Source organism: Lemur catta, chromosome 15 (assembly GCF_020740605.2).
Source record: "Lemur catta isolate mLemCat1 chromosome 15, mLemCat1.pri, whole genome shotgun sequence".
NCBI lineage: Eukaryota > Metazoa > Chordata > Mammalia > Primates > Lemuridae > Lemur > Lemur catta.
The window spans coordinates 47,641,882-47,663,617 of record NC_059142.1 but is presented as its reverse complement, the minus strand read 5'-3'; the positions used below and the strand labels follow the sequence as shown (position 1 = coordinate 47,663,617).

The 21,736-nt window shown below is 36.5% G+C and overlaps 1 protein-coding gene across 1 annotated transcript in view; it reads left to right on the top strand.

Moving 5' to 3' along the window:
* Positions 1-19,585, top strand: part of ABCA10 (ATP binding cassette subfamily A member 10) — a 69,281-nt gene extending 49,696 nt beyond the window's left edge. Inside the window, exons 25-38 of the mRNA XM_045569522.1 lie at positions 4,957-5,076; positions 5,935-6,003; positions 10,157-10,248; positions 10,934-11,054; positions 11,738-11,855; positions 12,229-12,320; positions 12,545-12,723; positions 13,016-13,091; positions 13,165-13,259; positions 13,812-13,931; positions 14,123-14,263; positions 17,474-17,553; positions 18,467-18,522; positions 18,632-19,585. Of these exons, the coding sequence (XP_045425478.1) occupies positions 4,957-5,076; positions 5,935-6,003; positions 10,157-10,248; positions 10,934-11,054; positions 11,738-11,855; positions 12,229-12,320; positions 12,545-12,723; positions 13,016-13,091; positions 13,165-13,259; positions 13,812-13,931; positions 14,123-14,263; positions 17,474-17,553; positions 18,467-18,522; positions 18,632-18,730 (1,458 nt within the window). The 3' untranslated portion in view covers positions 18,731-19,585. The remainder of the gene's footprint in view (positions 1-4,956; positions 5,077-5,934; positions 6,004-10,156; positions 10,249-10,933; positions 11,055-11,737; positions 11,856-12,228; positions 12,321-12,544; positions 12,724-13,015; positions 13,092-13,164; positions 13,260-13,811; positions 13,932-14,122; positions 14,264-17,473; positions 17,554-18,466; positions 18,523-18,631) is intronic.
* Positions 19,586-21,736: the final 2,151 nt, after the last annotated feature.

Here is a 21,736-nt window from a genome sequence, read left to right as displayed (position 1 = left end):
CCTCCTGATTTGTTCCTTTGGCTTAAGATTGCTTTGGCTATTCTGATTCCACACAAAGCATAGAATTGTTTTTTCTAGATCTGTAAAATATGACATTGGTATTTTGATGGGGATTGCATTGAATCTGTAAATCACTTTGGGTAGTATGGACATTTTGAAAATGTTGATTCTATCAATCCATGATTATAATATGTTTTTCCACTTGTTTGTATCATTCGTAATTTCTTTCTTCAGTGTTTTGTAGTTCTCTTTGTAGATATCTTTCACCTCCTTGGTTAAGTATATTCCTAAGTATTTCATTTTCTTTGTAGCAATTATGAATGGTATTGAGTCTTTGATTTGACTCTCAGCTTGACTGTTATTGGAGTATAGGAATGCTACTGATTTGTGTACATTGATTTTGTAACCTGAGACTTTACTGAATTCATTTATCAATTCCAGAAGTCTCTTGGTGGAGTCTTTGGTGTTTTCTAGTTATAAGATCATATCATCAGCAAAAAATGATAGTTTGACCTCCTCTTTCCTGATTTGGATACTCTCAATTTCTTTTTCTTGCTTGATTGCTCTGGCTAGGCCTTCCAGCACTGTGTTGTATAGAAGTGGTGACAATGGGCATCCTTGTCTCATACCAGTTCTTAGTGGGAATGATTTCAACTTTTCCCCATTCAGTATGATGTTGACAGTGGGTTTGTTAAATATGGCTCTTATAGTTTTGAGATATGTTCCTTCTATGCCAAATTTCTTTGAGTGGCACATTCAAGTCATTCATGTTAAGAGATAGAATTAATATGTGTGATGCTGTTCTGTTCATCAGAATGGGTAGTACCTTGTTGCTTTGTTTTTCTTCTTGTGCTATTTATTGCTTTATAGGAGTTGGGAGCTTTGGCTATTTTGGCCATTTTACACTGGTGGGTATCTATTGTGCTGATTTGTGTATAATGCAGTTCTGAGTAATTCTTACAGGGCAGGTCTATTCATGACAAATTCCCTCAATGTTTGCTTGTCCAGAAAAGACAATTTCCTCAAATGTGAAACGTGGTTTTGCAGGATACAAAATTCTAGGCTGGCAGGTGTTCTATTTAGGAAGATTGAAGATGGGGGTCCACTCCGTTCTAACTTGCAAGGTTTGCGCTGAGAATTTTGCTGTTAGTCTGTTGGGTTTTCCCTGTAAGTCGGTTGTTGTTTACATCTAGCTAGAATTTTCTCTTTCATTTGGACTTTGGCCAGGTTGATTACTATATGTCTTGGAGATGTCCTATTTGCTATGAATCTTCCCAGTGTTTTATGGCCATCTTGTATCTGGATGTTTGTATCTCTGGTGATACTAGGGATGTTTTTCTCAATAATTCCCTTAAATAGATTTTTCATGCTTTTAGCACTTTTTTCTCCCTCAGGGATACCTATAATTTATATGTTTGTTCACTTCACGTAGTCCCATATCTCTCTAAGTGATAGTTCTGCCTTCGTTGTTCTCTTCTCTGTCTCTTTAAATGATTGGGTTAGCTCGAGAGTCTTGTCTTCTAGCTCTCAGATTGTTTTTTCTGCGTGGTTTAATCTGTTGCTGAAACTTTCTGCTGTGTTTTGAAGATTCCTAAATAACTCATTTCTTTAAGTTCTATTATATCCTTCCTAATTTTGTCTAGTTCTTTAGTGACTTTTTCATTAGTTTTCTGAAAATTTTTTTGGCTTTTGTTGGTTTTAAATGTTCTCTTCAATTCCATTCATCTCATTTGCCATGCATATTCTGAATTCCATTTCTGTCACTTTGACAATTTCCTTGTAGTTGGAGTTCACTGCTGTAGCTCCATTGTGATCCCTTGATGGTGTTAATCTGTTTTGATTTTTCATGTTGCCAGGATTCTTTTGCTGGTTTCTTCTCATCTGAAACCTCTTTTCACAACTCAGGGCTAATAGGTTACAGGGCTCCTGTTCCTTTCTGGGAACTCTCCTGCTTGATTAGAGTAAGGGGAGGTCCCTAGATGGCACTTTTATTCCCTCTACTCTGGAATATTGACATGGCGGAAGAGGGGTGTGTGCACTAGAAGCCTGTAATGCAGCTGTTCTGATTTATTCTGTTCACCTATGATTGCCTCTGCTCAAGCCTGTGCTGAATGTTGTTTGTGATAGATGTTGGGTTGTTCACCAAATAGTTGTAAGATATTTGAGTTGGGAGCTGGATAAGACCCTCTTCACTGAGGCTAGGATTGCCCAGAGTCTCCAGTTGATAATAGCAGCAGTTGGGTGAGGTTGTCATGGCTTTCCAGGCTGTGGGAGTTTGCTCAAACCAGGTCACAGTGTATTGGTGGCTCAAGGCTGTGGGTGCCCTGGTGGGGTGTTGGACTTTGGAGCAGTTACTCCAGCTTTGCAGTGGTTGTGGAGGCTCTGGGGTGGGGTGCTGGGGTCCAGGTGCAGTGCTGGAGTCTTCGAGATGGTGTCTTGGGCCTGGGAGGAGTTCTGGAGCCACAGAGGTGGAGCCTTGGGCTCCGGCATGAGAGCCTCAGAGCCAGGACTGGGAAGAAGCCAGAAGCAGAGCTTCTGAGCAGGGCCTCTGAGACAGAAGTAGGGCTGTGCAGATGATGGGCCTGATCTGACCTGGAAGGTGGTGTCAGGGCAGAGGAGGAAGGAGGCAGTTGGGGCCCAGAGGGTGGAGTCAGGGCAAGCAAGTGGCAGGCTGTTCCGCAGGCTCAGAGACCCCACAGATGCCAAGTCAGGCAGGCAGAGGTTGGTTCTGGTGGCCCAGGAACCACGGAGTTCTCCCCACCCCACACAGGACATGCTGAAGCAGTTACCCAAATCCTCTCAGGTCAGAGCCTGCTGCACCCTGGTCAATTCCTGTGCTCAGATCCCACTGCACTCTAGGGGAGAAGTGCTTGGCTTCAAGTCACAAGGTATGGCTCAGGGAAGATGCCTTCATCACGCTGGTATGGACCTGGTGTTGCCATGCATCCAAGAGCTCAGGATGGCTTTAGCTGCTGCCCGATCTCCACCATGCCTATTGTCTGGTGCACTCTCTCTGCTCAGACTCCAGGTAGGTCCTTGGTCTGACCCAGTAGAGATCTGTGGCAGTGGAGGAAGCCATCTCACAATTTGCACTGCCTCAGCACGGTTAGCATGGTGTCCCAGGGCTGTGTCCTAGTCTTCTCCGCATGTTCTCTGATCTTATTATATGGATTTCCCTGTCACCCTGTTTTTCCACACTGAGTGTCCCATGTTGCTTCTCTGTGATTTCACAATGTTACTTCAGAGAAGAGTGATCTGTATGTAGGCAGCTACCTACACTTTTCACTTCTTTCCTTGGGAGCAGCATGCTCATGGGCTGCTTCTAGTCTGCCATTTTTCCAGTTGCCAAGACAGTCTTCATTGTAAATCTGACTGCATTTAAACAAAACATTAGAGTTAGCCTATTTCTTTCCGCTTTAAATTCTGATGCTTGCTTCTCTTTCTTACTAATAAATGTCCCTTGTGGCGTTTTTTTTCCAGAATGGGGCACTTTTGTCTGCATTAAAAACCTGTTCATGCAGACATCCTTCCTCCTCAATGATTTTATTAATGGCATATGAACTTCTCAATGTCTAGCTGAGCTAGATTCTTAAACTGATAAGTCACAGTTTAATGTGGCAAGGACTATAACAGGATATGGTAACTAATGGGGATAGGACATTTGAGTAAGATCTTGAAAATATCAGACTTCACTTTGGTCTCTGTGATTAAGTTTCCCTTTTAGAGTTGCTCATTTATGCTCATCTGTTGCCCCTCAGTAGGCAGAATTCGCTTTTCCTGTTATCTTGACATTTTTTACTCCAAATCTCTTTTTAAAATTATCAAACCATCCTTTCCTGGCATGAAATTCTCCAGTTTTAGATCCTTCACATTTCTTTTGCTTTACGTTGTCATATAATTACTTTGCTTTTTCTCAAATCATAGTATTCTGTGGGTATGCCTTTCTTCTAGTTACCCTGCACCCACATAAAAGCTGCATTTTCAGTATGAGTTAAAAAGGCATTTCACAAAACGTTCAAGCTTTTCATGCCTGCTGGTGTGGCTGCAGTGATGGCTTCACAAATTTCCTTTTCTTTCCTTACAATGATCCTTTCATTGGATTCATTTATCTTGAAATGGTGAGCAAACACAGACCTTGATTGACTTTGATGGAGAGTGTATATCAAGAGATTCAACTTTTTCTTTTACTGTCATGACTTTACTCTGTTTTTTTTTCCAAATTCATAAATCTCCAAAAAATTTTCTGATATACTTATTGAAAAAATATGTGTAAGTAGACCCATGCAGTTCAAACCTGTGTTGTTCAAGGGTCAACTGTATATATTCTTTGCAATATCACATGGACTTTGACAGGTGGGGAAACTGGAGCTAGGGAGCCCACCTAGGAAACTACTAATGTAGTCTGAGTGGGAATATGGGTTGGTCCTTTATAGTGCTACCCATATTATTAATATTTTCCTCTGGGGATGTTCTAAACTGTTCAATATTCCTACCCTGGATATCAAGATAGAAAATTACCATATTTCTCCTATTGCTTAGATATAGCAATAAATACCAACCTCAGGTTTATTTTGTCCTTTCTCCTTTTAAGTTTCCAAGTCATATGTCAGTTAATTCTTAAACTGTACCCTTATACTGAAAGCATATGAGGATTTATGATAATAAGCAAAGTAAACAATGTTACATCACCTCTTTTATTGTTGCTGTTTATAACCTATGGGGTAATACAAAATCTTTGAAGATACTTCTGTCAGACCTTATTTTGTAATCCTGTGTTTTAGTTGTAGTGATAATTTGATGCTTCCTAAAGAGGACATTCTAGCAATGTTTCTGTATATGAGGTAAAAATTGAAAATGAGACTATCTCCTAGGAAAGCAGATTATTCATAGGAAATATCTTAAAATATCAAATATAAACTGAGAAATTTATAATACTTGTGTATTTTTTTCTTCTAGGTCTCGATGTTTATATTGATCATCCTGGTATCAACTCAGCATGAAAATCTCAACTTAATTTTGTGCATGATTTTTATACCTTCCTACACTTCAATTGGATTTTTCATGTTTTTGACTAAGGCAAGTAATGTTACCTACTATGTCACTGGTTGTGACCAAGTAGCCCATCAATAAAATCCATACCCAATATTGGAACAGGTGAATTTTATAAAATTTAGAAGTTATTCAATGTTAGTAAGTTCTTAAAATAAGATTTTAAAGTTGTATAAAGTTGAAAGTTGTCAAATTAGCTAAGATCAGTATTTCAACCAGTTGGAGCAGGGTCAATCCATGTGGAAATGCAGCAGGAAACCTAATTTTGGTTTATGAATTCCAGAGGGGGTTATGAGAGAGGACTAGAATTTTTCCATTGTTACAAAACACACTCTCTTGGGGGTGAATAAGTCTTTCCAAAAGATAGAAGTTTTTAATTTGAGTTTTGATGAATATCCAAAATTCTTATTGTACTTAAGTCTATCTTTTATAAAATATAGGACCACTTGAAAGATGTGACTTATTGTACGTATCAACTACATACAGCTTAGTGTCAATAAATTGCTTTTGGAGTGTGTGATAAGGGAAAGACAGCTTGATGCTATTAAGCACTTCTGGGAGAATCTAAGCACCACTGAGAATTTTGGGGAACTGTTGGCAAATCTTGGCTACTTCACAGTTCTGTATTTTGTCACACCCACTACAAAGAAACCTGGAAGACTCTATTACATAGAGGTGGAAAATAAAAAGTGTTGGAGATTATAACCAAGGAAGGATGTCAGGTCATTAATAAATTTATCAGAGAATAAGTCTTCTTATCCTAATTCATGGGCTATTCCCTGGTGCCCCATGGAATATCAAGTATAATGTAGACATATTTAATGTGTAAATTTTATGTTTGTAAAACAGAGAGACTTGCATTTAACTCTTGTTTTTCCTTAACAGCTATACTTTGAAATTCTGGACAAGGGAATAAGTGAAGTCAAGAAAACCGTTTTCTTAACAGTCTTAATAGTAAGAAAAATTTTCTACCTAAATAAATATATTACATAAGATTCATAACCCTGTGAAATATTTGATCTTATTCAAAGTATTCCAAATTTAAATGTCCTAAAAATATCCACCCTTCCTATATTCTACATTCCAATATCATGTTAGTAAAAACTAAAGATATTTTTAAGAAATATGTAGTCATAGATAATATAACATACGCTAGAAATTTTAAAGGCTTGATTGCTATTATTATGATAGATACTGTTAATATGATATGTATCCGAAGACACTTTGAGGCAGTTTATAAGAAATGCTGCAGATGGTGTGTGGTTCAAAATCAATTAAATATGATTTAAAAATCAACTAATTTGAAAATGAAGAAGGGAGAAAATTAAATGGAATTTTATGCTGGAGAAAGATACTGAAACAAAATATAGATGTTATTGCTGTGCATTATAATAACTAAGGCAGAAGGAGGAAACATACTGGATTATACACTTCTTTTTTTCCTTTTTAATAGCAGAGCAGTTTATTAAAAAACTTCCCTAAATTTTTATAAATTTATAAAATTTTATACATTTTCACATGGGTGTTTGTGTATTCAATGCCTATTCTTCCTATTTGTAAATTCATGCAGAGATGGTCCGTATACAGTCATTTTTTAAAAACATTTCAGAATATTGTAGCGCAGGGCTACAAACATTTTGGCTACATAAATTGATTTTGTACCATTTGAGTCAAAGGTATAAGTGTGCCCATCCCCCAGATAGTGTGCATTGTACCCATTAAGTGTGAATTTATGCATCCCCTCCTTCCCCCTCCCACCTGCTTGATTTCCCATGGATGTTATTTCCATATGTGCACATAAGTATTGACAGATGAATTCCAATTTAATGGTGAGTACACGTGATATCTGTTTTTCCATTCTTGTGATACTTCACTTATAAGAATGGTCTCCAGTTCATCCAGGTTAATACAACAGGTATTAAATAGTTCACCATTTTTTATGGTTGAGTAGTAGTCCATGATATACATATATCACATTTTATTAATCCACTCATGTATTAATGGGCACTTTGGTTGGTTCTACATCTTTGCAATTGTGAATTGTGCTGCTACAAACATTCAAGTACAGATGTCTTTTTTATAGGATGTCCTTTTTTTCTTTGGGTAAATATCCAGTAGTGGGATTGCTGGATCAAATGGTAGTTGACCATTGATTACTAAAGACTTACAGCTGTTCAGTTGGGGCATATAGTCATTAAAGTATGTAACTCTGGCTGACACGACAAACAAACCCTGGAACCTCCAAGACTTATTAGGGATTTATTTTTCACTCACATCAATTCCAATGTGGGCTTGGTGGCCCTCCTCCATTTTATGGCTATGCCATCTGAAACTCCTAAATCTCCAGGTTTGCTTCTGCCGGGAAAGAAAAAGTTAGAACATTGCATGGGAGATATGAAGGTACATCAAAAAGTTCATGGAAAAATGAAATTAAAAGATAAAAATAAAAATACAAACTTTGTTTCTCAACATAAGCTCCATCAGGGTCAGGACTTTTGTAAGTGATAACACCAGCCTGGGAATTTAACCATGTCAATGCAGCCTTTTTGACATGATTAACTGAAGAAAACTGGGTGCTACTTATAGTTTTTAAGATTAGGAAACAAAGCATTTCAGAATGAGCCAGATCATGAGTGTATGGTGAATGCCTAATGATTTTCAACTGAAACTCTTACAAAATTGTCCTTATTTGATGAGAGAAATGAGCAGGAACATTGTCGTGTTGGAAAAAGACTCTCTGGTAAAGCTTTCCCAGGCATTTTTCTGCTTAAGTCTTCCTAACTTTGTCAAAACACTTTCAGAATAAGCAGATGTTATTCTTCTTTGGCCCACTAGAAAGTTATCAAGCAAAATGCCTTGAACATCCCCCAAAACTGTTGCCATGAGCTTTGCACATGACCAGTTTGTGTTTTGACTGGACTACTTTCATCTCTTGGTAGCCATTGTTTTAAATGTGCTTCATCTTCAGGATCATACTAGTAAAGCCATGTTTCATCTCTTGTCACAATTCTTTGAAAAAATGTTCCAGAATCTTGATCCCATTTGTATAAAATTTCCATTGAATGGTCTGCTCTTGTCTGCAGCTGAGCTGGGCACAACAGTTTTGTTACCCATCAAGTGAAAAGTTTAATAAACTAATTTTTTCATCAGAATTGTGTAAGCCGAATCAATTGGGATGTCTACAGTGTTGACCATTGTTGGCCATTGTCAATCCTCTTTAGTTAGGACACAAACAAGGTGAATTATTTTCTCATGAATTGATATGGATGATCTGCTGCTGTGGCCTTCATTTCTTAAAATGAGTTATCTATTGGTAAACTGCTGATTTTTTTGGGGGGGGACATTGTCCCTACAAACTTTTCATAAAGCATCAATAATTTCACTAATCTTATACCCAAGCTATACCATAAATTTGATGTTTGTTCTTGCTTCAAATTTTTACAGAATTCAGGTTCTATTCAACCATGTTATAACAAGTTAGCACAAGTTATTTTGGTACAAAAAAATTTTTAAATCTATGCATAGTTTTTTCTTTTTTAAAATTTTTATTTAAATTTTTTAAATTTAAAAATATTAAGGGGGTACAAATGTTTTTGTTACATGGCTTGAGTAAGAGCTATAAATGTGTCTGTCCCTTACCTGAATAGTGTTTACTGTACCCATTAGATGGGTTTTTGCACCTCCCCAACTTGATTTCCAATGACTTTTACCTCCCTCTGTGTATTGTGTGCCCACTGGTTAGTTCCAATTTTTTAGAGAGTACATGTGGTGTTTGTTTTTCCATTCTTGAGATACTTCGCTTAGGATAATGGTCTCCAATTCCTTTCAAATTGCTGCAAAAGGCTTTCATTTATCCCTTTTAATGGCTGAATAGTACACCATGGTACACATGTACCACATTTTGTTAATCCACTCATGAATTGTTAGGCACTTAGGCTGATTCCAGATCTTTGCAATTGTGAGTTGTGTTGCAATAAACATACAAGTGCAGTGTCTTTTTTATATCATGACTACTTATCCTTTGGATAGATACCCAGTAGTGGTATTGCTGGATTGAATGGTAGTTCTTTGAGAAATCTCCACACTGTTTACCATAGGGGTTGTACTAATTTGCAGTCTCACCAACAGTATATAAGCATTCCTTTCTCCCTGCATTCATGCCAGCATCTATTGTTTTGGACTTTTTAATAAAAGCCATTCTAACAGGAGTAAGGTGATATCTCGTTGTGGTTTTAATTTGCATTTCCCTGATATTTAGTGATGTTGAGCATATTTTCATATTTTTGTTGGTCATTTGTCTATCTTCATTTGAAAAACTTCTGTTCATGTCTTTTGCTCGCTTTTTAATGGGATTGTTTGTTTTTTTTCTTGATGATTTGTTTGAGTTCTTTGTAGATTCTAGATATTAGGCCTTTATTGGATGTGTATCTTGTGAATATTTTCCCCCATTCTGTAGGTTGTTTGTCTATTTGCTCTGTTGGTTATTTCCTTAACTGTGCAGAAGCCTTTTAATTTAATCAAGTCCCATTCATTTATTGCTATTGTTGCTGTATTTGCCATTGAGGTCTTAGTCACAAATTTTTTGGCTAGACTGATATCTAAAAGAGTTTTCCCTACATTTTCTTGTAGAATTCTTATGATTTCATGCCTTACATTTAAGACTTTTATCCATCTTGAATTAATTTTTGTGAGTGGTGAGAGATAGGGATCCTGTTTCATTCTTCTGCATGTGGCTATCCAAGTTTCCCAGGACCATTTATTGAATAGGGCTTCTTTTCCCCAGTGTACATTGTTGTCTGCTTTGTCAAGGTCAGTCAACGGTACACAGATGGTTTTATTTCTGGGTTCTCTAATCGGTCCCATTAGTCTATGTCTCTGTTTTTATACCCTTACTGTGCTGTTATTATCCTCAAACTTTTTGAAGTCCCTTCATCATGGCTCCATACCTATTTGTTTTTAGCCAGTATACAAAAAACTTGCATTTATTTATCAGGTTTTTCAGGTTCTTTTCAGCTTTTTAAATTGTAATAAAAAACACATAACATTAAATTTACCATCTTTACATGCCAAGGTGATGCTAATTCTAATTATTTTTCTTTGTCTTTAGCCATATCTTCAGAGTGTCATTTTCCTTCTTATTCTAAGACATCTGGAAATGAAGTATGGAAATGAAATAATGAGGGAAGATCCAGTTTTCAGGTTGGGGGAATATTGATTGACATCCAAATGTAATTTAAATATTACATATTTTTTACAGTACATTTAACATCAGTTTTTTAAGGTGGATTTACTATCCAGCTCTTGGCTAGGCATGCTGGACAGTGCTATTTAGAAAAAAAATAAACAGAATTAGATTGGGTGCAGGGATATTTAGTTTCTAAGTCATGGGTGCTAGGCAAGTGATTTTAGGCAAGTCGAGTTTTTGTCCTGTGCATCCTATAAGTAGTGGTTAAGCAACAAAGTTTGTTTTCCTACTGCTTACAGACATTATTGGTCCCTGAGTAGAAGGCGCAATAACAAACTGGTGTTCAATATGAGCATGTGGAATGTTTTGAAAAGGCAAGAAAAGCCAATTAGGGTGGTCTTTTGTGAGGTAAAGTGATGGTGATCTGGATTGGGATGGACTAAAAGACTGATAAGTCTTTATTTGAGAGAATTCAAAATAATAAAGTGATAGAGCCAGTTGACAGATGGGATAAGGGGTTTTAAAGAGAAGAAAGAGTTGAAGAGGATTTCAAGGGACTTTGCTACTGGAGGTATTATAACTGTCAAGGGGAATCTTGTAGGTAATAAATTAATTATAATCCAATTATAGGGGTTTACATTTTCTTGACAGTTGTTGTATAGCTAAAATTGCATTTTTGTTATTTTATTTTCTCTGTAGAATCTCTCCAAGAAGTAGGGAAACTCATCCAAATCCAGAAGAGCCAGGAGAAGAGGATGAAGATGTTCAAGCTGAAAGAGTCAAAACAGCAAATGCACTCACTGCTCCAAACTTGGATGAGGTGAAAGCCCATGACTACACCCTTAATGAAATACTGAGATAGTTAGCTTGTTCTGCAGAGTTGATGAAATGTTGATTTTTATTTTGAAAGCTTGCTTTTATTTTTGTAATATATTTATTTGTAGGCCATATTCAAATCATTCTCTTCTAAAGTATCTACACTGTCCTCATTCTTTTAATCTTCTTCCTTTTCTGTGGATCTTTAATCTACCAGCTCTTCATTTATCAGTATAATTCAAGAAGTTCTCTGATATTTTCATCAACTTTAACAAAATCTCACATCTTTTTCAAGAGTTACTATTTCATTTTGCATTATGTTGGTATAATAATAATATATGTGAATAATATGTATCAATAGCATATGAAAAAGAACAAATGAATTTACAATGTATTAAAATCAATAAGGCATAAACTGGGAATGAAGTTAGTGGAAAGGGGAAGGATAGAGGCTCAGCATAATGCAAAGGGAATTATTAGGTTAGGAATTAGTTTTGTAAGTAGTTGACAAAGTAGCTTTTATTTATGAACTTACACTTGGGCATTTTATTTGACAAAAGGGGCTGAATCTCTTCAGCCTAGCACAAAATTTAGTTAGGTTCATAGACTAGGAAATGGAAGATAAAACATGAATTCATAGACTATCTGAAATTTAACAGGAAAATCATGCTTTATCATATTTTCTAGAAACCAGTCATAATGGCAAGCTGTTTACACAAGGAATATAAGGAGAAAAAGAAAAGTTGCTTTTCAATAAGAAAGAAGAAAATAGCCATTAGAAATCTTTCCTTCTGTGTTAAAAAAGGTTTGGATAAGTGCTTTCTTTATTAGAATGTTCCTTACTTTCTAGGCTTAGGGCTATGAAGGGGACAAATTCCCATTCTTTAAGACGTTCATATATCTTGGTTAACATGTAATTATAAAAATTCTCCACATGTCGGCAGAAAGGTCTTTTCTACTTCAAAACTTATGTCCCAGTTCAAGTGGCAAGAAACTCGATCTTGGATTGGGAAGATCAAAATTGTTTCTATTAATGTTGTAATATAGGAAATTATTAATGTGCCAACTGAGTATTTGTTACAAAATGTTATTTTGTTTCAAAATGTTATAGGACAATTTGCAATTTTAGGTCAGTCGACCTTGAAAGCACAAATATTGATGGTGACTCTTTCTTCCAGGTGAAGTTTTGGGATTACTAGGACACAATGGAGCTGGTAAAAGTACTTCTATTAAAATGATAACTGGTTGCACAAAGCCAACTGCAGGAGTGGTATGTGACATGTGAAGGAAATTTCATTTTAAATATTGATAGTATCCTCCTATTATTCCTATCAGTAAATCAATTTTTTTTTCAGAAAATGAATAAAGAGATGAAAGAATTTCTCCTGAATGCTTAAAATATATTGCAGCTTAATGGCCACTTTTATCTTCTTTAGTAGAAGAGGAATTGGAAGAAAAGCCAAAGGTGGATCTGACATTCATTGTTCTACGTAGGTGGTATTACAAGAGAGCAGAGCATCAGTGAGGCGACAGGAAGACCACAGACCCAAGTTTTTGGGGTACTGCCCTCAGGAAAACTCCTTGTGGCCCAACCTTACAATGAAAGAGCACCTGGAGTTGTATGCAGCTGTGAACGGACTGGGCAAAGAGGATGCTGCTCTTAGTACTTCACGGTACAGAGACATGTCTCATTCACAATTTTTAGCTGGAGGAAGGACATGTAATTTCTTCATTATATATGGAAAGGAGATCATAAACAAGTCCTTAAATTTTTATGCAAATAAAACAATTGAAAAATCTGGATACAAACAAAATCATATGATTTATTATTTATTTATGAAAATGTTAATGATACTTAAATGCACTATTTTCAGATTAATAGTGCTTAGAGTTTTCCATACTGTTGTTTTAGATAGGTACATTTGCCAAATACTTCATGTAAAATCACACCATTTTTTTTGTCAGATTGGTGGAAGCTCTTCAGCTCCAGGAGCAACTTAAGATTCCTGTGAACACCTTATCGGAGGGAATGAAGAGAAAGGTACGGCAGGGTTTAGGATTACCCTGCATACTGCCATAGATGGGTGCTGGACAGGCTGTTACTTTTGTTCCAGCTATGCTTCGCGCTTAGCATCCTGGGGAACCCATCAGTGGTGCTTCTGGATGAGCCGTCGACCGGGATGGATCCCAAGGGGCAGCAGCAAATATGGTGAGGAGGATGAATATTAAGTGTCAAATTCAATAGTATACATCTCCAGTTGGTTTTTTGTTTGTTTGTTTTTTACATTTTGCTCCATTAACTTTGATACTCACATCCCTGTTTAAATCAATGAAACCCAGTATATCATTCAAAAGTCATTGAGGAAGAAAGAAATAGACATTTTAAGATTCAAATAGATTCTTGAATATATTTGATGGGGTTTTCTTTCTCTTAACTCATCTTCCCCCTTCTGTTTATTCTTCTTCCATTTTATTTTTCAGTTACTGGTAGTCCTATAGTGTGGTATTTCTCTATTTTTACTACAACTTTTTTTTCAAATTTTAGTAGACTCACTATTTTCCAATACTCTGTTTTTCTTTATATGAAGCTAATTAATATGGTAATATGATTAGGTAATCCAGCACAATTTTTATTTCTCTCTATAGCAATGATTTTCTCTTATAATCTAATATTTTTCTTTTTAGGCTTCATACTTGTTCCTATTCATTTATTTTCATAAATTATTTTCTAAATGCAAACAATCCCTTACTTTATCTTTAGGCAGGCAATTAAGAGCATCATTAAAAACAAGGAAAGAGGTGCCCTCTTGACCACCCACTACATGACAGAGGCTGAGGCTGTGTGCGACCGTGTGGCCATCATGGTATCAGGAAAGCTGAGGTGGGTGCCCATCCAGAGCCAGCATTTGATTACCATGTTCTTTCAGAAAGAATTTCAGTTTGCTGTGGACAGCTCATGCTCTTCAGCTTTTAAATGTATGATTGAACACATTTTTCTGCACTGGAAATTAGGGAAGAAATTAAGAGACAAGCATTTTTTCTTTCAACTCAACTTTTTCTTCCCTGAACTAGGTGTATTGGTTCCATTCAACATCTGAAAAGCAAGTTTGGTAAAGATTATTTACTAGAAGTGAAAATGAAAGAACCCACTCAGGTGGAACCTCTCCACACAGAGATTTTGAAGTTTTTTCCACAGGCTGCTCGGCTGGAAAGGTAAAGGATGTTTTTGGCGTGGGTGACAAGTATGAGTGTTTCCCAGTATCAGTGTTATTTAGTCTTATACTAGTCTAGACAGGAGGAGAAAGGCTGAGCTGACTTGTTCATTACAAAACAAGTTGTTTAGGGGTCATTAGGATGCATCTTTCCAAAAAAGAGCAGCTGTGTGCAGTGACACATACCTGTAGACCCAGATACTTTGGAGGCTGAGGAGGGAGGATCCCTTGAGCCTAGGAGTTTGAGCCCAGCCTAAGAAACATAGGGAATTGGAAAGTTATTTTCCAATTGAGTGATTTTTCCAATTGAGTTATTTTCCAAGTGAGTGTTTCAGATCTCAGAAAGTGTAGATGGGGTGTGTATGTATGTGTGTGTGTGTAAACATTGGAATGGCTTAGAAATTAAGAACAAAGTACAAGTTAAACCATCAATTTAAGGATTTTTGTAAATAGGCAATGAAAATAATGTATTCACCTATAACATTTTATGGAATATAAAATTGCATCAAAAGCTCAGTAACACAGACTCACATGCTTGAGAAAGATAGACTGTATCCCAAATTATTTGATTATATATCATTTGATCCTCCCTATGTTTTTTTTAAAGTTGTGTATGGTCAGCTATGAGTTACAAGCAAGGACAATCAAACCCATGTGAACAGCAGAATGAGGTCAAATGTAATTGAAAGATGTATAATATTTTCTTATATACTACTTCTATTCATTTATTTTTTATAATATTATTGAACATTTACTATGTGATGGAGGCTATATATTGAGTAGTCAGTAAAATAGACAAGGTTCTTCTTAGGGTGCTTAAAATCTCATGGATGTTAGGCTATTAAGCAAATGAAGATATGAATGAATGAGGATATGTCATTGAGGTAGGACTTTAAGATGAAGCAGGGTTTGGCAACTGAAAAGCAGGGATAGGAGACCCTGTTTTGAGGAAACAGCATGTGCAAAGAACTTCAATCAAGAACGATTTCTACACATGCAAAGGATGGAAAGAAAGTTTTTATAGTTGATGTGTAAAGAGGTTTTTAAGTGGAGATGCCCACATATAGAGATATAGACCTGTGGCTCAGAAGAGAACAGGGAGGTCATTGAGGTCTGGTATGGCAATAAACAAAGTGGGGCATTTTGACCATATAGAACACCATTAAACTGGGAGAATGGGGAGTTCACCAGCAGAGATAGAAAACAAAGAGGTTCTAGGATTGACCCCAGGCACTCTCAGATTTGAGATGGGATTGAGGAAGAAAATAAATTTTCTTTCTGTAAAAACTACCACTACCACCACAACCATAGCAACAAATGCTACAGAGTGTCTAGAACAGCATTATCCATTAGATTTCTCAGATAGTGCAAGTGTCCTATATTTGTGCTATTCAATATGATAGCCACTACTTATATGTGGCTACTGAGCACTTCAAATGTGGCTAATGTGACCAAGGAATTGAAATTGAAATTTTGTTTGTTTTAGTTATTTTAAATTTAAATAGCCACATGTATCTAGTAGCCACCCTATTAAACAGTGCAAGCCTAGAGAGTTATTAAAGTATGGTTGTCTCAGAAGCTGAGAGAGAGAGAGAAAGAAAGAGAGAAAGTGTTTTAAGGAGGATATGTACTGTTGAGCCTAAGAATACTGAGTTATAGAAATTCCCCCTGTATTTCTGGAGACAAGATTTGATTTCAGAAGTCACATAAGGCTTTGCCTTAAAGAAAAAAGAAATGTGTTAGTTCAAAAGCTGCCTCATCTCAGGAGGGCATCTCCTTGGTCAGTAATAGCTGCACTTCAAAGAGACAGCTGTAAACTGGGCCTATGGTTCTCACCTGTTTTGAAAGACAAGACAGGCCTCTTCCTAGAGCCATGGGTTGCCAGAGCTGACAAGAACCCCCGGAGATGAGAGCTGGTCAGAGAGATATGCTAATGCCCAAGCCGGGCCCAGAAGGAGCCATGTGGTTAAAGTAGTTAACACAAAGCACAGCTCATGTTGACTTCTGAAATCATCTCTGTCTCCAAGAACACAATCACCGGAGCCAAGATGTCTCTGTTTTTTGCTAAAATAATAGCCTTCTCAGAAAACTTAGAAGTTTGCCCCAAGAAGATTTTACAACTCATTGTTCCCCTAGTTAGAGTTAGTTAAAGGATCTGTAGTAGCCTTTTAGAAGACTTTGACCCTAAAGCAAACTGCCTGTTAGTATGTAAATCCCATTGCCCTTGGCAACGGGAGATTGTATCTACCCTGTATAATACCTGTGTGGAGTTTCAGTCTTGGATATATTTTTGGCAGGAAGAAATATACCCATCCGGATACCCTCCTTTTATCTATTTTCATAAACCTTTACTTTATAAACTATATCTTTGGCTCTGTGTATTATTATAATTATTTCTGTTTCCTACTATTTTTTCATCCTTTGTGACGACCCCTGCCTGAGAGACCTGATCGGAAGAAAAAACCTCTTTGCTGGGAGCGTAGCTAACTCCCTGCAAACTGGCGTGGTCAACTTAGAGACCTGATCCGAAGAAAGAGAAAAAACCTCTTTGCGGGGAGCGTAGCTAACTCCCTGCAAACTGGCGTGGTCAACTTAGAGACCTGATCCGAAGAAAGAGAAAAAACCTCTTTGCGGGGAGCGTAGCTAACTCCCCGCAATGTACAATTTTATTTAAGACTTTTGAGAAGCTGTTTGAAATAAGCTTAAATGCTATTTGAAAATAAGGACTGAAGAGTGTTCATTGTGTTGTGCACCATGGAGGTCATGGATGAACTTATTTGTGGGTGAAGGATTTAGAGGTCAAGGAAAGTGTTTTTTTAATAGGGGAGCATTCAAAAGATTTTAATTCTTATAGAAGAGATTGAAAATTAAAGGCAGAGGGGAAAATAATGCAAAGATTCTAGAAATATTTCCTTTGAGAGTAAAGAAATATAGTACAATAAGAAAGCACAGGTTGAGTATGAAAGATTCTTTATCTGAGCTATTTCTCAGAATTTATCTTTAACATTAAATTAGGCACAACCAGGTTTTTGTTATTAAAACATTTTTTATGACTGAAGATAAAATATTTGACATAGATTCTTGCTGTACCAAATTAGACTACTTTTTTATTTAAAGAAAACTTTAAAAATTATTTTGTTATTTTGGCTATTTCTCCCCAATATTATAACACTGAAACACAATGATAAATCTCACTCTTTCTTCCTCCCAGATATTCTTCCTTAATGTCATACAAGTTACCTGTGGAAGATGTTCACCCTCTAGGTCAGGCCTTTTTCAGATTAGAGGCAGGTAAGTTTGGGCATATTTAAATAAGACTTTATGTATTGATTGCATATTTTATGTAGAATTACATGAAATACTATGTAATTTCAAGTAGAACAATTAAATAATCAATCAAAACTTGGGAAACCTCCACTAGAATAGTCTTAAAAATTTTGAAGGAAATGGAGCAGTGGCCCTAGATATAGGTTTGCTCCACCTGATTCTTTCTGTGCTGACAAGAAAGCCCAGTAGCAAGTGAGTCAGGTCACCCTACCCTGCCAAATTGAAACAGAGATACCAGGGCTGTTTCTTATCATGATCCCAGTGCATGGTGTTGAAGGATAGTTATCAGAATGTCATCCAAAAGAATACTAAGGTGAGCTTTTAGGGTCTCCATATTTATGAAATTTTGGCGTAGCAGGAGCAAACATATGGTGCCAACAATTGGAGGACTGATTAAAGGTCAGAGAAGGAAAACACAGACAGGTGAGATGTAACAAGCCTAGAATGGGGAGGGGCTTCTGAACTAGTTTGAGACACTGACCAGAGTTCACACTGCATGTTTATGAAGTATGGGATTCATTAAAAGGGAGCCAGAGTGAAGTGGACTCCTCCAGAGATTTATAATATAGAATAAACTAATCTTCTCAGTTGATTTGGAGTCCACACATATGTAAAGATTCAAAAGGATAAATACTATGATAGGACATGAGGAGCTTTTTAGAGGGAAAATTTATTGGGAATTGAATACATTCATTCATGGCTATCTTTTGATTACACATATTAGCACTCTAATTTATCTTTCAAGGAAATTTAGTTATTTGGCTTATATATTGAAGTATCTAATGGGTTTGAAGTTGCTGTGTATGTTGCATGACTTCGAAAACGCTTTTGGGGAAAAGTATCTGTAAGCCACTAATGTCAGTCCTTTTAAATGCAGTGAAACACTCCTTCGACCTGGAAGAATATAGTCTCTCTCAGGCTACCTTGGAGCAGGTGGGTTTTCTTTAAACAAATGAGCATCATCCAGGTGACCTTTGAGTGAATCAGTCTTTCAGAAATACCTCAACATTTTTGTTTACTTATTTTATTTTCTCTCACTTAGATATTCTTAGAACTCTCTAAAGAGCAAGAGCTAGAAAATTTTGATGATGAAGTTGATACAACAGTTAGATGGAAACTCCTCTCACATGAAGAACCATAAAACCAAGAACCTCCTAACATTTAATTATAGGTCCTACTACATTGTTAGTCTCCATAATTCTAGAAGCATCTTCCATATTACTTCAGTTAACAAAACAAAACATTCAATGATTTAAATATTCAATAGTGATTAAAATTTAAAATTTTTTTTAAATTTTAGAATGGAGGGAACAAGGAAAGATAGAGAAAAGTAGTAGATAAAATTAACAAAATGGGCATTATATTCACCCCCAACATAGGCCTATTTTGTACTTAATAATAATTAAAAAAATCACATAATGTTAAGCTAGTTTTTGATTATTATAGTAGGGCTAAATGCTATGCATATTTTACAAATAAAATATTATGGGTTTTTTTTTTAGCTTAACCTTTGAAAATAGCCTCAGCTCTTTTTAAACATTATTTACTTAAATTATAAATTAATGTGACATTGACTATAAAAGGATCTAATAAGTTGGTGGATGAAATTGCACAGCATAACATTCATATATAGTGAAATATTCTTATCATAAAACAAATATATGCAAATTTTAGAATATATAGAAATTATATGGAAGAGAAGAATCATAATCTGTAATAAAACACTGCAGTTAATATTTTGGCCAAACTATATTCAATGTATTTTTTTTTATTCAATGTCTTTTTATAAGTACTTTTTCAAAGTTGATATCGGTTAGCACAGTAATTTTCTATATTTTTTTCACCTCACAGTTCATGAACATTTCCCATGTCATTATAACACTTCTGTTATGTAATGGCTCCATTGATTTAATGACTGTATTGATGTACTATCATGGTTTTTACATTTGGGTTATATGCACATGTATCTCTTTTAAATAAAGCTTTGATAAGCTTCTCTTATGTCTTCTTTATTATAATCTTAGGGGTAGGTAGTTCAGATATCAACTGATAGCGCTCTCTGCTCTATAAGATTTAGATAACTTATTCTCTGACCTGTAGAAAAATTCATTGGCCATCCTAAGATTCTGAACCCCCACCACCACAGTTCCTTTACTTCCATCTTGACATTGACTCAAAGGTAGGATTGGCTTCTTGCCTTGATTTCTACAAAGAACTATTTCCACAGAGAATATGTGAAAAAGGAAAGTCTTCTCACCTGTAGGAAGACTAAAAATGTGTATAAAAAATTTGACATGTATTTCATACGTCAAAGCCAAATATCATTTCATATACATTTTGTGTTTTCTCATGAAGAGACTGTGTTCTTGTAAATAAGAAGAACTAAGACATTGTCCTTCATAGTCCTTGAAATATTGGACAAAGTTATATAATAAGAATATCAATGAACAGAAATAGAAATAAAAATAAATTAATTCATGCAAGTGGAGGTAGAGGTGGAGTAAGAGAATGTCAGAGGGAGGGCTCTGTGAGGGAAAAAGACAATTTACAGATAACCCCTAATTATAGCTAAAACAAAATTATACTTAACACTCAATTATCCAAAATTTGGATTATTTAATTTCTGATTAAGAATCTTGATGTGTTTGCCTCACCATGTGGGTCAGAAATTAGGTGCCAAATGAATAATGAGATTGCTGAGCCTTTCTCATATCCCTAGTCAGGGACCGAGGAACTAAGTCCTGGGGCTGGTCCACCTCGGTGGAGGAAGCAAGATAATAGGAACTGCTCAATTGAAAGTGGGTGAGGGCCACAGCCTGGTATCTTAGACAAGCCTTGTTTCCTCTCTTCCCACCCACAGAGGGCCCACAAGCATTGATAATTAATCACTGTCTAATTACCTCCTGCTGCCTGGATAAGTATGTCCTTGGTCCCTGATGTACTTTAATTATGTTTTATCAGCCCTTAGGCAATCAAGAATTGCCCATTTGCTAACTACATGGCATCTGTTAGTTTTTTGGCTACAAGAGATTGACATTCAATCAGGCTAGCTGAAGTATGGAGCTTTTAGAGTAAGGATGCACATGGTAAGGAAAGAAACAAGAATCCAAGAACAGAGATGGCTTTAGGATTTACTCAGCCATTATCTACTCTAGAACGATGATCTACAGTCATGAAATTCTAGAAACACAAGTAGCAGAAAGTCTTTGATTGCCATCTTGGTGCCCTTCTTTGGCTCTCTTGTCGTCTTTGTGCACTTTTGTACTCTGTGGATATTCCTACCATGGCTGACTTCTCCACCCTCTGTTCTTTAAGGCAATCACCCTTCCATTGGCCATGTGTGTACTCATAGATTTTGCTCACATACAAACTAGGCTTCTTCTTGGCTACACTGACTTTGTGGCCTGTCTCTGTGCATTCTTTCAGCTTCAGCCCCTGCTGCTAACTGCTAGATTTTCTCTGTATATTCTAGTTGAAATTCCTTAACAGAAATCACCTTGGTTCATCCCCTTTTCCTCAGAGCTTTGCTTCTTAGGGCACCGAATGGCCAATATGCCAGGCAATGAAATGAGGGGTCTTCAGTTGACAGTCCACCTACCCAGGCTCAGTGAACTATAGGTTAGATGATGAAAAACATGATCATCCCTATCCAAAGGACAGGCTATGAATTTTGCTTCCAGGAGGGGAAATGGGGAAAATATTTGTTCCCAGAAGGGGCTGCTATGATGACAGGCATTATGGATGGCATATCTTGCATATCTCTCTCCATGACACTCATGTCTCCATGATGCATCCTTCTTCCTAAATGTGCTATTCCAATAATATTTCTGCCCAACACGGCCCAACTACCACATATACAACACCCAAATTCACTTAATTATCTCTCCATAGGGATGGAGGAAACACTGCAATTTCTAGCTACTGCATCAGGAAGTACTGGCCTGTTCAGCAAGTGTAATATTCTGCAATAATAGAACACAAATTAAACTGTCACCCCCTCTCAATACAGCAATGGCAATAATAGTGAAAAATAACAATACTTCTTTAAGGAAAGCGAAAAGAAATTTCTATCCCTCGATTTCAAGAGTAGTACAAATATTCTGGCTGAAGTGAGATGGCATCATATATTACTTGCTATCTGGTTCAG